Source organism: Somniosus microcephalus, chromosome 19, assembly GCF_052327205.1.
Source record: "Somniosus microcephalus isolate GS21.2 chromosome 19, FLI_Smic_1.0, whole genome shotgun sequence".
Taxonomy (NCBI): Eukaryota; Metazoa; Chordata; class Chondrichthyes; order Squaliformes; family Somniosidae; genus Somniosus; species Somniosus microcephalus.
In genome coordinates, this window is record NC_141005.1 from 4,387,594 (window position 1) to 4,403,554 (window position 15,961).

The 15,961-nt window shown below is 43.4% G+C and overlaps 1 protein-coding gene across 3 annotated transcripts in view; it reads right to left on the reverse strand.

Annotated features, from left to right (window-relative positions):
• The window catches only part of sbno1 (strawberry notch homolog 1 (Drosophila)), a 106,923-nt gene that overhangs the window by 34,412 nt on the left and 56,550 nt on the right, over nucleotides 1-15,961 (reverse strand). For all 3 annotated transcript variants that reach the window (XM_086011844.1, XM_086011843.1, XM_086011845.1), the window contains 7 exons: nucleotides 13,446-13,543; nucleotides 9,709-9,860; nucleotides 7,460-7,645; nucleotides 4,651-4,830; nucleotides 4,254-4,417; nucleotides 659-790; nucleotides 441-576 (listed from right to left, as the gene is read on the reverse strand). In XM_086011844.1, the coding sequence (XP_085867970.1) occupies nucleotides 441-576; nucleotides 659-790; nucleotides 4,254-4,417; nucleotides 4,651-4,830; nucleotides 7,460-7,645; nucleotides 9,709-9,860; nucleotides 13,446-13,543 (1,048 nt within the window). The remainder of the gene's footprint in view (nucleotides 1-440; nucleotides 577-658; nucleotides 791-4,253; nucleotides 4,418-4,650; nucleotides 4,831-7,459; nucleotides 7,646-9,708; nucleotides 9,861-13,445; nucleotides 13,544-15,961) is intronic.

The following is a 15,961-nucleotide window of genomic DNA, read 5'->3' on the forward strand; positions in this document are numbered from 1 at the left end:
AGCAAGGCATACAAGAATTGCTCAAGATACCTGTATACATGGGTCCCAGTATATTCATGGCATTTTTGTGTATTAACCGTAGCCCACAGGCAATCATAGAAAGACAAGTAGGCCATTTAGCCCCTCGAGCCTGCTCTGCCATACAATTAGATCATGGCTGATCTGTAGCTCAACTCCATTTACCTGCCTTTGCACAATTTCTGTCGATATCCTTAATTAACAAAAATCTAGCGATCTCAGTTGAAAACATTTCAATTTACTCAGTTTTCCACTAACCTTTGCTTGAAGTAGTGCTTCCTGAGGTCACTCCTAAATGGCCTTGTCCCTCTTTAATAATTACTAATTTGCAAATTGTGCATTTTAGCCAAACACCACCAAGATATACAAGATTACAAAACCAAGATTAGGAAAATAAATTCAAAAATTGCAGATTATCTCACCGAACTGCTGAATGGCACGGTCTGCACTCCAAGGCAGCTCCAGGGTCATGTGCACTCGCCGCCGTTGGTTCTTAACTCTGCGATCTGCTTGCAATGAAATACCAGAACTGGCTGCTTCCGAAATGATTGCAATATTCTGATATAAGCAAATAGGACAGTTTGTTATTGTACGCACAGCTTCCTTTCAAAAAGGAATGGTTGAAATGAGTTACTCGTACCTTCTCTCCATCCATAAACCGCTGCTTCTCGGTGATGTTGAGAATTTCTACAGGAACATCAAGTTCTGATCTAGATTCGTAAGATATGCTGCCATCATCATTGCTCACAACCCTACCTTTCCGGCCTGTCATCTAGGAAACAAAGTTACGGTTAAGCAAGTCCAACAACCCTTTAATTAAAGGGACATCATTTAAAAAGATCAAGTTAGGAACCAACCTAAATTAACTAAAGTAGAAACTTGAACAAAAACTTAGCCCTCTTTGATTTAAGGAAATCAAGTCTTATTAAATTCAATGGCAAAATTGAATGGCATCCCAGATCTCAAACAGGATACATTTAGCCAACTTACATGGTTATTTTATGAAAGTACAAATAATGCTGGTACTGTACTAAAATTGGAATCTAATTAACTAGTTTAGGAGCATGGGATGGGGGAGGAGGCACAGCCGAGCCAGGAGTGCGGGGCAGGTCCGGCTGCTTTGCAGACCTTTATTTTAAAAAAAAGTTGTTCTTGGAATGTGGATGACAATGGCAAGGCCACATTAAATACCTCATTCCCGAGGTGGCGGGTCTTCTCCATGAAGCGCTGCAGTCCAAGAGCGAGACTGGGGAATGAGCATCAATATTTTCTGCAGAGTCGCGAGCAGCAGCAGCAGCAATGTGGCGAGTGGGAGCAGCAAGTCACTTTTAACTACATAAAGTTACTTCCGAGTACACCAAAAGGCAGATGTGCATCACTGTCAGCGCTCCTGTGACATCTGCACAGCTACAATGGTACCATAAAAATGAAGGCACACTGCAGAAACAAGTTCTGCAATGACTCTCTATATATTTCAATTTTTACAAGTGTTAACACACACTAAATATTAACCGTCAACTGATCCCTTTCCTCAGGTACTGCCCCCTCCCCTTCAAATCTACATTCATCACCCCTCGCTTCAAAAAAAAAACTCACCCTTGACCATTCTGTCCTTGCAAACTACTACCCCATCTCCAACGTCCCTTTCCTCTCCAAAGTCCTTGAACGTGCTGTCGCCTCCCAAAATCCATGCCCACCTTTTCTGCAACTCCATGTCTGAATCCCTCCAATCGGGTTTCCATCCCTGCCACAGCACTGAAACGGCTCTTATCAAAGTCACAAATTAAATCCTTTGCGACTGTGACAAAGGTAAACCATTCCTACTCGACTTGTCTGCAGCCTTTTAACACGGTTGACCACACCATCCTCCTCCAACGCCTCTCCTCCATCGTCCAGCACTCACCCGGTTCCATTCATAGCTATTCAGTCGCAGCCAGAGCATTCTCTTCCCGCTCCCACAGTTACCTTTGGTGTCCCCAAGGATCTATCCTTGGCCCCCTATTTCTCATCTACATACTGCCCCTCGGCGACATCATCCATAAACACAGCGCCAGGTTCCAGATCTACGCTGATGACATCCAGCTCTACCTCACCACCATCTCTCTCGACCCCTCCATTGTCTGATTTGTCAGACTGCTCGTCAGACATCCAGTACTGGATGAGCAAAAATTTCCTCCAATTAAATATTGGGAAGACCGAAGCCATCGTCTTTGGTCCACGTCACAAACTCAGTTCCCTAGCCACCAACTCCATCCCTCTCCCTAGCATCTGTCTGAGGCTGAACCAGACTGTTCGCAACCTCAATGTCATACTTGACCCTGAAATGAGCTTCCGACCTCATATCCACTCCATCACCAAGACTGTCTATTTCCACCTCCATAAACACTGCCCGACTCTGCCACTGCCTCAGCTTTTTTTTTTTTTTTTTTTTTTGAGGATGTAACTGGTAAAATAGATAAGGGGGAACCAATGGATGTGGTGTATTTGGACTTTCAGAAGGTTTTCGATAAGGTCCCGCATAAGAGATTAGCGTGCAAAGTTAAGGCACATGGGATTGGGGGCAAGGTATTGACTTGGATAGAGAACTGGTTGGCAGACAGAAAGCAAAAAGTTGGAATAAACGGCTCTTTTTCCGAGTGGCAAGCAGTGATTAGTGGGGTACCACAGGGATCGGTGCTAGGGCCCCAGCTATTCACAATATATATTAAATGATCTGGACGAGGGAACTAGATGTGATATCTCCAAGTTTGCAGACGACACAAAGCTGGGTGGGCGTGTGTGCTGTGAGGAGGATGCCGAAAAACTCCAGGATGATTTGGACAGGTTGGGTGATTGGGCAGAAGCATGGCAGATGCAATATAACGTGGATAAATGCGAGGTTATCCACTTTGGTGTCAAAAACAGGAAGGCAGATTATCTGAATGGCAATAGATTGGGAGAAGGGGAAGTGCAACGAGAGCTGGGTGTCCTTGTGCACCAGTCGCTGAAGGTAAGCATGCAGGTGCAACAGGTGGTTAAGAAGGCAAATGGTATGTTGGCCTTCGTAGCGAGAGGGTTTGAGTACAGGAACAAGGATGTCTTGCTGCAGTTGTACAGGGCCTTGGTGAGGCCACACCTTGAGTAGTGTGTGCAGTTTTGGTCACCTTATCTGAGGAAGGATGTTCTTGCCATGGAAGGAGTTCAGCGAAGATTCACCAGGCTGATACCTGGGATGGCAGGAATGACGTATGAGGAGAGATTGGGAGTTTAGAAGAATGAGAGGGGATCTCATTGAAACTTATAAAATTCTGACAGGACGGGACAGACTAGATGCAGGAAAGATGTTCCCGATGGTCGGGGAGTCCAGAACCAGGGGTCACAGTCTAAGGATAAGGGGTAAGCCATTTAGGACAGAAATGGAGGAGGAATTTCTTCACCCAGAGAGTGGTGAACCTGTGGAATTCTCTACCACAGAAGGCAGTAGAGGCCAATTCATTAAATATATTCAAGAAGGAGTTGGATATATTTCTTAAGGCTAAAGGGATCAAGGGGTATGGGGAGAAAGCAGGGACCGGGTACTGAACTTGGATTATCAGCCATGATCACATTGAATGGTGGAGCAGGCTCGAGGGGCCAAATGGCCGACTCCTGCTCCTATCTTCTATGTTTCTATGTCTCAGCTTGTCTGCTGCTGAAACTCTCATCCATGCCTTTGTTACCTCAAGACTTGACTATTCCAATGCCCCCTGGTTGGCCTCCCACCTTCCACCCTACATAAACTTCAGCTCATCCAAAACTCTGCTGCCTGTACGGCAATGTCTCAGTTTTAAAATTCTCATCTTTTTTCAAACTCCCTCCACGGCATTGCCCCTGCACCCCCCGCCTCATCTCTGCAGCTTGCTCCGGCCATAAAAGCCTTCGAGATCTCCGCGCTCCTCCAATTCTGGCCTCTTGCGCATCCCTGATTATCAATCGCTCCACCATTGGCAGCCGTGCCTTCAGCTGCCCGGGCCTAAGCTCTGGAATTCCCTCCGCCTCTCTCCTTTAAGATGCTCCATAAAACCTACCTCTGTCTAAGTTTTTAGCCATCTGTCCGCAGGTCTCCTTATGTGGCCCAGTGTCAAATTTTGTTTGACAACGCTCCTGTGAAGTGCCTTGGGACACTTTACTATGTTGAAGGCGCTATATAAATGCAAGTCCTTGTTTTTGCTGCTGCAAATGCATGCAGATTCCGAAAATACATTCTTTGAACTGACCTCTGCTACATTATCTGGACCACCAAGCTCGTCTATTAGCTCATCCAGCGTATTGGGAGGCAGATCTTCCGCAAGCCTCTCCAGCTTCTCAAGCAACTCTCGTTTCATTTGCTGGGCTCTTTCTACTGCATCCTGGCTGGCTACAATACTATGGCTGCTGTTACCTAGGGGGTTTTATTTGGAGAGAAGAGAAAAAAAAATTACATTAGTAGGAAAGGACTTAAGAAATTTTAAATAGATTTAGAAGTCCTTAGTCTGAATATCAATGCCAGGAAGTACATACAAGTACACGCATTAATGCAGTCTCATTTCCATTTAATGCTCAACATTGCACCAAATCAGTTTTCAATTCCTCACGATGACGGACTAAAGATTTTTACATTTGCAACATTTGTACCTGAAGGAAGTGCATTATTTGTTGTGCTGCTGCTGACTGTGGTGGTGGAGAAACTAGGCTTTTTTGATCCAAGGCCAGATGCTAGCAAGGCACTTTGGATAGAATCTGGATCGATACTTTTCTTTTTCTTCTTCTTCTTGTCTTTGTCTTTCTTGCGATCCTTCCTCACTAGCCAAGGATCTGTTTGAAACACAAAGTAGAATGGTCAAAACAGAAATCGAGGACTCACTAAAACAGAAGGAAGCTGGGGCACCTGTGGATCTCTTAGCAGCAAAAATATTTTTAAGTAAAACACCAAACTAGTTCAGGGCATCATTAATTATTCAGTAACCTCACAAATGATCAACTTCCACACACACACCCATGGCAAACTCTCAATCTTGCTGTCAAGAGGCCTCACTGCATTTCTTTGTCTGAGAGAGAGATATGTCTCAAACTTTTACCAGTTCTGACAAAAGGTCATCAACCTGAAATGTTAACGGTTTCTCTCTCCACAGATGCCGCCTGACCTAAGTATTTCCGCCATTTTGCTTTCATCCTCCTGACGCGGAGAGAAACTTGGACTTTTTTCCTGTTCAAAACGGAGACCATCTGCTAAATCCCCTCACTATCCTGCTGCCTCCCCCATCTTGAACCCTTATGACTCCCCAGAATACTCACTAGCTTCTCCCACATAGCCTTCAGCAGATTAATCTTCCAAGACTCACCACAAGTTCCCTTGATATCCTAACCACACAATTACCCCTCCTTGGCCGAATGGTCACAGAAGTCCCCACTCTTCCCTTTCAAAATTGCTGTCACCCTTCCACAGAAGGTGCACCCTGAAGCCTAGTCTTCTCTAATTACTGTACTTGACCTTGAGCTGAATATCAATCCCACATCCAAATCCTTGGACATATGGAAAGAGTGGTTAACAAAGCATATGGAATCTTGGGCTTCATAAATAGAGGTATTGAGTACAAAAGTAGAGAAGTTATGCTGAACCTTTATAAAGCGCTGGTTAGGCCACAACTGGAGTATTGCGTCCAGTTCTGGTCACCACACTTTAGGAAGGATGTGAAGGCCCTCGAGAGGGTGCAGGGAAGATTTACCAGAATGGTTCCGGGGATGGGGGTTCTTAGCTACAAGGACAGGTTGGAGAAGCTGGATTTGTTTTCATTAGAGCAAAGGAGGTTGAGGGGTGATTTGATAGAGGTGTACAAGATTGTGACGTGTTTGGATAGGCTAGACGGGGAAAGGCTATTCCCACTAGTTGATGGTACAAGGACTAAGGGACACAGATTTAAGGTTTTGGGCAAGAGATACAGGGGGGACGTGAAAAACACTCAATGTTTTCAAGGGGAGGCACTTGAGGGAAATAAACTTGCAGGGCTACGGGGATAGAGCAGGGGAATGGGACTGACTGGATTGCTCTAGAGACCGGCACGGACTCGATGGGCCGAATGGCCTCCTTCTGCGCCATTATGACTCAATCCCTCAGCAAGACCACAATTTCCACATCAATAACACCTACCTCTGCACCATGTCCTGCTTACAATGCCCCCCCACCCTGTACGTCGCCAATGACTCCCCATTCAACACACAGACATTGTCCTCACCTACAAATCATTACATGATCGCACTCTACCTCTGAAACCTCCTCCACTTTTGAATATCAGTCTGCACTCTTCAGTCTAACCAACTATGTGATCCTCCTCCCCACTCCAGACTCCACCTGTGGTGACAGTCTTCAGCTGTGTAGTCACTCTAGAATTCTCTCCTAAACCCAATCCAAACCGATAGCTCTCACCAAAAGCCTCGAACCTTATTCCTTCACTCACCTCACCAATTCTTCAACCAATCTCTGCTCAGGGTCAAAGTTGCCCCATCTCCTATGAAATGTCCTGGGATGTTAGTTACTATAGTAAAGTAATTCCGGGCCCAACGCACGAGTACGGACGGGGAAGTGCCGGTTTTCAGCATGCACAGCGCATGTGCAGGAAACCGGCATTTCCTGTCCTCTGAACCAAGGGGTTCAGAGGACGAACGCGTGCGCGCAGGAGGCTGCGCGTGCGCGCTGAAATTCCTTTCTCCCCCACAGGTTTGCGTGTGTGTAAGGGCCTCTCCTTTTTACGAATGTAAAAAGGAGACGCAAGGACTTCATTCTTTAAGGTAAGTGGTCTATTACTTAAAATTATAACATTTTTTCCACAGCTTTATTGTTTTTAAGGACTTTACAGTAAGGTAAGTGCAGTTTTAGACACGATTTTTAAAAAAATTATTTTTTTCAAAAATTTGATTAATTGTTTAAAATAGTTTTTTAAAGTTATTTATAGTTTATTTAATTATTGGGGTGTTTTTTAAAATTTCATTTAAAGTTAAACTAGTCTTTTGGGCGCCTGTACTTTTCATGAGTTTGACAGTTCTTACTATCAAACTCATGAATGAAGTTTCCCCTCCCGATTGGCTGCACAGTGCTCACCTGATCCCAACCGGCACATCGAACTAACTACGCCGCTGGATCAGGTAAGCACAGCGCGCCGACATCTGAACCGGGCCAGTGACAGGAATTCCAAGCAGGCCCAGGCTTCAGATGTCGGCGCGCCGGGTGAGTGCACATCGGGGGCTTGCACGCGTGGCAAGCCCCCAAACCTAATTTCTGGGCCACTATGTTAGTTGTTTACTGCACAGTTTAAATTCGGAGTGCTAGCTGTTCAATAAGACCCCACTTCACGCGGAGCTCAGTGAGTTATCATAAGGATGGCGTTGCTGAATTATGCTTACCATTTTTCAAATTACAAAGTTACATCTGTTATTTTCACCAGCTTACCATCTTCTTCATCAGAAGATTCATCTCTGAAAGGGTTGAAGTCATCGTCGCCAGAACTGACTGAGTGAAAGCTTTCTTCATCACTGCCTTCACTTTCAGATACTTCAGATTCACTCTCTGAAGAGCTGCTCCCAGCAAGACCTCTGCTCTTCCGTGCCTTTTTAGCTTCCCTTTTGTCCTCATCAGCTAAAAAAATAAAACAATTTAAAAAGGTTTCCTTGTAAAAAAAAAGTTATAAAAATTAAACTTGGTAAAATACCTCCTGAATTTACAAGCAATAGGTTACTTGTAGAAAGCTACCCCATCAGGTCCACCTCTAACAAAAAATGTCACCGTGTGCTTCACAGATTGGCGTAATGAAAACAGAGGCCCAGCTAAGAAAGGAGAGACAAGGAGTTTGCCAAAAGCTTGGTCCAAGAGATGGGTTTTGAAGAGATTTGCAATGATGCGGAGAGAAATTCCAAATATTAGGGCCCAGGTCGCTGAAGGCTCCGCCACCAATGGTGGGGTGAGGGGAGGCAATGTACAGCCTCGAGGAGTGGAGTGTTTAGGGGTGGGGGTGAGAGAGAGATAGGACTGGAGGAGAATGCAGAAATAGGTTGGGGCAAGGCCATGGCGGGACTGACATGAGAACGTGAAAATTTATGGCATTGGGGACAGGGAGCCAATGTAGGTCAGCTTGGACAGGGGCGAAACAGCTGTTTACGTTTGCATGTTGCTTTAGCCTGGAGATAATTAGGATCATTACATTCAGTAAGCCCGGTAGGGAACTTGGCTAAACGGGTAAATGAGCACAGCAAGCTCCTACATCAAAGGGGAGACATGTAATTTTGACAGCTTGGTGCGCCAATCTCCTCCACAGAGCCGACAGAGGGGTCAGAGAACTATCTCTCTCTCTCTAGCCAAAAACCACAAGCTGGTATATGAACATTTACAGCCTGTAACAGAGGAAGGTAGAGCAAGCCAGCTTAGGAACAACTAGCTCAAAAGTGAGTTTTCGCCTAGAACAGCAGGAAAGCTGCTTTTTATTAACTTTTCTGTGACGAGTGATAGGGAATTGGATTTCACGGTGAAAGCTGTTTCTGTCCAATCACGTATTTTATGTGAAATAAATTAGTTTGTTGGTTTATATTAGTGCCTCATATTGTTGGTGCTTTTCAATTCACCTTCTCTGAAGACAGCAGAATGCACATGGAGACATGCGAGATTACAGTAGCCAGTATGCAATGGTTCGATGTTATGACGCCCAGGACACTAACTTCAACTAGAAAGTAGGAGATGTAATATCCGCTTATGGGAGTATGAGTTACACTGAACCAAAGAAAATTAGTGCAAAACCAACAAAATTTGCAACAGCTCAGTTACACAATAATTTGTGTATATATTACATGTATTCAGATTCATTTTTATTGGAAATGGTTTAACAAATCAACAATTTTGTTTAATCGGAGAGGATGATCTTTGGTCGTTGCTGTGCTCCTGCTGGCGGTCACAGGATAATTGCAGAGGCCGGAAATAAGTCCATGGCAGAAAGTGGGCACATGGGGTGAAGTGGGATAACTGGAAAGAGGCAGGGGAAAGAAGCTCTCCAAAGTAATTTTTATCAAATAGAAAGAAGCTGAATGCTATTAGATGAGCACAAGATACATTACATTGCGCTGGCAGACAATGTACAATTTATACATCAATTATTGGAAAAAAATATTTCTACAGGAACTGATGGAACATTTCTGCATTCCGCAATTGATCTCAGGCTATGGCTACTATTTACAATTTGCTGAATATAATTCCATTTGATTTAGAACAGCTTTTAGAAACTCCGTTTGCACCCTGTAATACAAAGTATTAACAGCACAGAAACAGGCCACTCGGCCCAATAGATCCATGCCGGTGTTTATGCTCCACGAGCCTCCTTCATCTAACCCCTTCAAAATGTCCTTCTAGTTAACTGCAGCTTTAACTTTTGCCATACTTTCAAGTATACACACAATATCTGATTTCATGCAGCCTATTAACAAACCTCTCTGTAAAATAGCCTTTGCTTTCGTCACACCAGGAATTCCTAGATAAGCAGCAGTGAGTAGGCTCTCAAGGATCATTCTTGTATATTTTATGTCATTTGGAAATAATCCCACTAAATAACTTGCATTAATTCCTTCAAACAAAGCGAGATCTTTATTGGGAGAATTTGGGCTTTGCACACTGATCAGCATCACAATCACCTGCATGATCATCAGGAAAGGTCGTACCTTTTCGTTTCTTTCCTTTGTTCGGTCGTGATGGACTGTCAATGGGAGAGTCATGATTGCTGGGCATGCTCATATCTATCCCCAACAAACTGTACAGCTTCTTTCGGTCAGGTGCTGGGAAGTGTTTCTCAACTAAAGACTGAAGGACACCTCTGCAATGATTTAAAATAAAATACATTTTAAGTTACGTGATCAACAGCTGTACGTTAATGCTTGCTTGCTGAGAACTGAATTATGTAGAACAGATATCAAACAGTAATACAAACTCTGTTAACACCTGGAGATATAAAATAGTTAATTAACTCAATTCTACTTGGAAGGATTGCTTGAAAAGATTAGTCCTACATTCTTCAAGCTGAACAGATTTTAAGCTTTCTCCACCAGTACTGGGGTATAGTTCTACGAATGTTATCAGCTTTATCTTGCCATTATTCACACGCCAGCCTTTAGTGAGTTGGCAGGCTATCTGCCAAAGGGCCTGAGCCCAATCCTGTCCTCCAGTTTTCAAATCCATGCGCTTTCCAGGAGGAGAATAACAATCAGGATTGGGTACTGACAATGATTTTCCTCAGTCCTTGGACAGTTGAGGTAACTGCAGGGCCCCCACAACTGCCCTGGCTGAGAATAGCAAACTCAGCACAGCTCAAATATGAATCTTTCCTGTCTGTATGGCTGACATACCCCCAGAGCCCTGGACAGCCTTGTCCAAATAAATGTTTTTAAACACTTAATGTAACAAAACATATATCTAGAGGCTTTAAGCCACAAACAGAAGACATGCTGGCAATGATTAACTTCATGGATTGATAAAGAAATCGTCGTCAGTAGGTCTTCTATTCAGAACCTGAAGTACCAGAAGATTTTTCTTTGTTGCCATTTAGCCCATCGTGTCTGCGCAGGCTCTATCTATCTATCTTCTATCTATAAAACGGTCCGTCCGCTATACACTCAAAAGTTAGAGCATACCTACACGTTATATCAAAAGAAAGCTGATGATCAGGGGAGTGTCATAGGCATATTTACTTTTTGGTTAGACAAAAATTGTTTGGACAGTATACAAAAAACGTTCAAAAAGCCGCTCATTAGCAGTTGACCAATCCTACCGCTCATTAGCATTGAGTGACGTAATGGTTGACCAATCCTACAGTTCAGTGACCTGATGGTTGACCAATCGGTGCGTCACGGGCGGGACCTAATCCTGCAGCCTCCCGAAACTTCGCCGCCATTTCCCCCCCTGCTTTTCCTCCACAGCGAGCGGGGCAGCTGCGTTGGCCCGCCGGAGCAGCAGGTGAGTTGGGGTCACTCGGGCCGGGCCTCACAACCGCTCGGCCCGAGACACAGAGCAGGGGAGCGGCAGCGGCCGGCCGTCAACCGCGCCGCCCTCTAAACAGCCCTGGCAACGCCGGCCCCCTCCCCCCCGCTAGTATATGCTGGAGTACTCGGCGTTGCCGAGGGAACTGAAGAACCCGCCGACATGTTTATAAAACTGTTGGGATTGAAGAACTCTTCCTAAGCACCCAGGAGGTGGTTCTTTAACTTCGTTTTTTGTTAATGGGGATCGACAGCAGCCAAAAATTCAAGTTTTTACAGTTTTCGTTCTATGTCACTTTGGAGGTAGCAAGCAGAATTATAATTTTGCAATGTTATCATTGACATTAATGTGTCATGATCATATAATGATTGTGCATTATTGTAAAAAGCAATAAAATTCTTGAACTTTTTAAATGAGGACCACATTCCACTTAAAAAAACTCAATGATTAGGATTTAAAAATGCAATTTTCCACCGCCAACCCAGGAAGAAATTGCATGGCTTTGTTTTTTGTTTTTTTTATATATATATATATAAAAGAGTTTCCGAGATTCGGCATTTTTATTGAGAAAAAAATCCTTCGCCAAATGCGCCATTTGCATAATGGACAGGTATTGATGGCGGAGTATATTTTCTTTCTCTACACCCTTCCGATCATTAATTGGCAGCGCGTAAAATATAGTGGCTTTGATGGAATTTTAATCTAAATAAAAATACCAAATTCGGTATAATCTGTATACATTTTCCCCCCGATTTTGCAAGCGTGTATCATTGCATAATTGAGGTGGATTAATCACAGAATCCCCACAGTGCAGATAGAGGCCATTTCGGCCCATCGAGCCTGCACCGACACATATCCCACCCTATCCCCGTAACCCCACGTATTTAATCCCCTAACACTAAGGGTCAATTTATCATAGCCAGCCAAATCAACCTAACCCGCACATCTTTGGAAGTTGCGCATTAACATGATAACAGCATTTTCTTTAAGTTTCAGTTTGTGTGTTGGAAGGCAGGGGTGCTATATTTTGTTCAGGTTTTACAGTTACCTGTTTTCCTTCCCTAATGATGGCATTATTGGAGAGCCTGTTGATATACAACATTGTCTGTTTTTCCTGAGGGTGTTAAAAGAAACAGATACCTTGATGTACCAACTCTTGAACATGCCATGTACAACTGGCCATGTGAAAAACGGTGTGAGTAAGTTGATGCCAGCAACCTTCAAAGTCTGCCCCTGTGCCTTGTTGATTGACATTGCAAAAGACCTTGTGACAGACAGACAGATATATACATACACACACATATATATATACACATACACACACACACACACACACACACACACACACACACATATACATATTCAACATGCCCTCAAAAAACCCTCGGCACTTCAGCTAGTGTATAGTGTATATTATAGTTTGTTTATAATAGTGCACTTTCAAGTGGCCAGTCCTGTGCACGTTTAGGTTGATCCATGGACAGCAGTGAGCCTCAGATGTACCCATATATGGCATTAGGTAAACTTTGGGCAAAAGAGAATACGTAGCTTCAATAAATGAAATGGCAAGTTTTTGTAAGAACAAAAATTAGTTACCTGAAGTAATTGTTAGCAATACTAAAACTATATGGCATTCATAAATTGTCCTAACAAACCACAGTAATCAAGCGTGGACATACAATATTCAAACGTTTGACATGGGCAGATGATAAAAATTTTAAATAGATCCTTTAATGCAAAACTATTTAAACAAAATAATGATACTGTACTTTTATGTGGACAGCTTAAGAAACTTCCATACATTTGCAAATCCTCTGATACTTCAAAACTTTTATAAAGCATGCAAAAAACATGCATTTACATAGGGCCTGATCACATCTGTGGGACATCCCAAAGGGCTTCCCGGCCAATTAATGAATGTACGGAGGCAAATGCAGCAGCCATCAAGACTAAACTTGGCCCTCAGCCCTTCATACAAAGTTTTCCTTCCTTGCGTTAGTTATTTAGGTATAGAAGCACATGCAGCAAACAAATGAAATTCTAGTTGGCAACGATTGCAGAAAAAAATCTCAAGTAGATAGAGTGACATGAATCAGTCATTCATGAAAGAAAGACTTATGAAATAATACTGAGCGGCCTATGGGTAGCGCTGTCCAGGGAGAGTATAAATACTCAGGCACAGGCCCAGCTTGTGCAAGACATTCTTAACAGGAACTAGTGAAGGGCACGAGACCGCCATGTTGTAAAACAGTTGATTAAAGCTTTAACGCTTAGACCTAGTAGTTTTCTTACGCCACAGACTAACTCCCACATTCCATTTATACAAAACAGCAGTTGTCAATAATTTTTGAAGACATTTTGTATAAATTACTACAGCTAGTTACACCTTTTAAAAACATTAATGAAAATTACTGTGTGAACATACTTAGCAGTCGAAACAAAATCATTCAGTTCACCACCACCTTCCTCCAGGGCTTCAAGGGTTCTTGCTTCTCCAGTGGATTGTAGACCAATAACCACGCACTAAAAGTAATTCCAAAATAAAGCTATTAGAACAGGCTACATCATTTTACTCTACAGCTGTCTGTACAATTTCCCATTTACTTTTGTGGTGAATGTCTGCGCCAAGATCTCAATGCTGGGGAATGGAACTGATCCACTTTTGTCACTCTGTGCCAGTATTCTGTCAGGTACAGCACAGGCTCGGTTCTCTATTCTGTCCCAACAATATGCTTTAACCCCAGTTGAGAACAGCACCCACAGTACCATTTCCTTTCCATTGTCCACACCAGCTATCTTTGGTGATCTCAGGCACTAGAAAGTTAGTGTTAAATGATGGGCTGTTGTTTTGCTGTAGATTCAGTGTCACTATTAACTGGGCTTCGATCACCAAACTCCTTTCATGTCGGGCACTTACAACGAACAGAGACTTTTATCCCATAAGCCTGGACTAGATTCAAACACATATGCCAAGGATGAAAGAACTGTGAGGACTATGGCAGTCACTTCAAGCTAACTTTCACTCGTGTGGAAACACAGTACACCTTTCACTTCAATGGAGAAGTCCATAGAAACTCCAAGAGTTTCCATTTGACTGCTCATCAATTGTTTTCATTAAATGCACCAACAAACCACATCAACCCAGGACTGAGATACAAACGCTGTTATCTCAAGTCTCAAGACTGGTCTTCAGTCAAATTTCTGCTTTCACCGGACATTGGCTGGGGTACTGGAGTGTCACAACCATGAAAAATAATCACACTCTCCTCTCAACTGAAAGAACAAACTTTCATTTATATAGGGCCTTTCACAACTGAGTGAAGACATTTCTCCTCATCTCAGTCCTAAATGGCCAACCCCTTATTCGGAGACTGTGACCCCTGGTTCTAGATTCCCCAGCCAGGGGAAACATCCTCCCTGCATCTACCCTGTCAAGCCCTGTAAGAATGTTGTATGCTTCAATGAGATCACCTCTCATTCTTCTAAACTCTAGAGAATATAGGCCTAGTCTACTCAATCTCTCCTCATTAGGACAATCCCCCCATCCCAGGAATCAGTCTGGTGAACCTTTGTTGCACTCCCTCTATGGCAAGTATATCCTTCCTTAGGTAAGGAGACCAAAACTGTACACAATACTCCAGGTGTGGTCTCACCAGGGCCCTATATAATTGCAGTAAGACGTCTTTACTCTTATACTCAAATCCTCTTGTAATAAAGGCCAACATACCATTTGCTTTCCTAATTGCTTGCTGTACCTGCATGTTAACTTTCAGTGATTCGTGTACAAGGACACCCAGGTCCCTCTGAACACCAACATTTCCCAATCTCACTCCATTTAAAAAGTACTTTGCTTTTCTGTTTCCTGCCAAAGTGGATAACTGCATATTTCTCCACACTATATTCCATTTGCCATGTTCTTGCCCACTCACTTAGCCTGTCTATATCCCCTTGAAGCCTCCTTGCATCCTCCTCACAACTTACACCCAGCTTTGTATCAGCAGCAAACTTGGATATATTACATTTGGTCCCCTCATCCAGATCATTGACATAGATTGTGAATATCTGAGGCCCAAGCACTGATCCTTGCAGTACCCCACTAGTTACAGCCTGCCAACCCAAAGATGACCCGTTTATTCCTACTCTGTTTTCTGTCCGTTAACCAATCCTCAATCCATGCTAGTATATTACCCCCAATCCCATAAGACCTAATTTTGTTTAATAACTTGTGTGGCACCTTATTGAATGCTTTCTGAAAATCCAAATACACTACATCGACTGGTTTTAAGAGACCTTCACCAGACGTGTTTATGCCAGCAGGGTGGATTTTCAAAAGCACTGCATGATGCTCCTATAAATACTATACTACAATGCAGATCGGTTTGATGACAAATTATGGCCAGAATATCCCTACCCAATCTAGCAAGCTCCTTGACTACAATCTGTCTGACCCAGAGTGCCTCCATGACCTGAAGGGCGGTCGTCGACATTGGCTTTATGGAACATCAGAATTTTCTAGACAGCCAGGGCATAAAGACAATAATGTAGACGTGCGCCAGCAGCTTAACAGGTGATTTGTTATGGCATTAATGTTGCTGAATGAAGACGCCACTGGCTGGAGACACACCTGGTGGAAGATAGGAGTGACTACACCTTCTGCTGAAGTAGTACTGTGATTCACAATAGCATCAGCAAACACTTGATAACTGTGATGCAACTAAAACAGAAGGACTACTTTGCCACTATGCCACTACCATGATTCTAGATGATGTGATCACTGCAAGAACAAACTTACATTTATACAAGCACCTTTCACAACTTCAGGATGTCTCAAAGGGCTTTACAGCCAATTAAGTACTTTTGCAGTGTAGTCGCAGTTGCAATGTAGGGAAACGTGGCAGCCAATTTGCGCACAGCAAGCTCCCACAAATAGCAATGAGATAA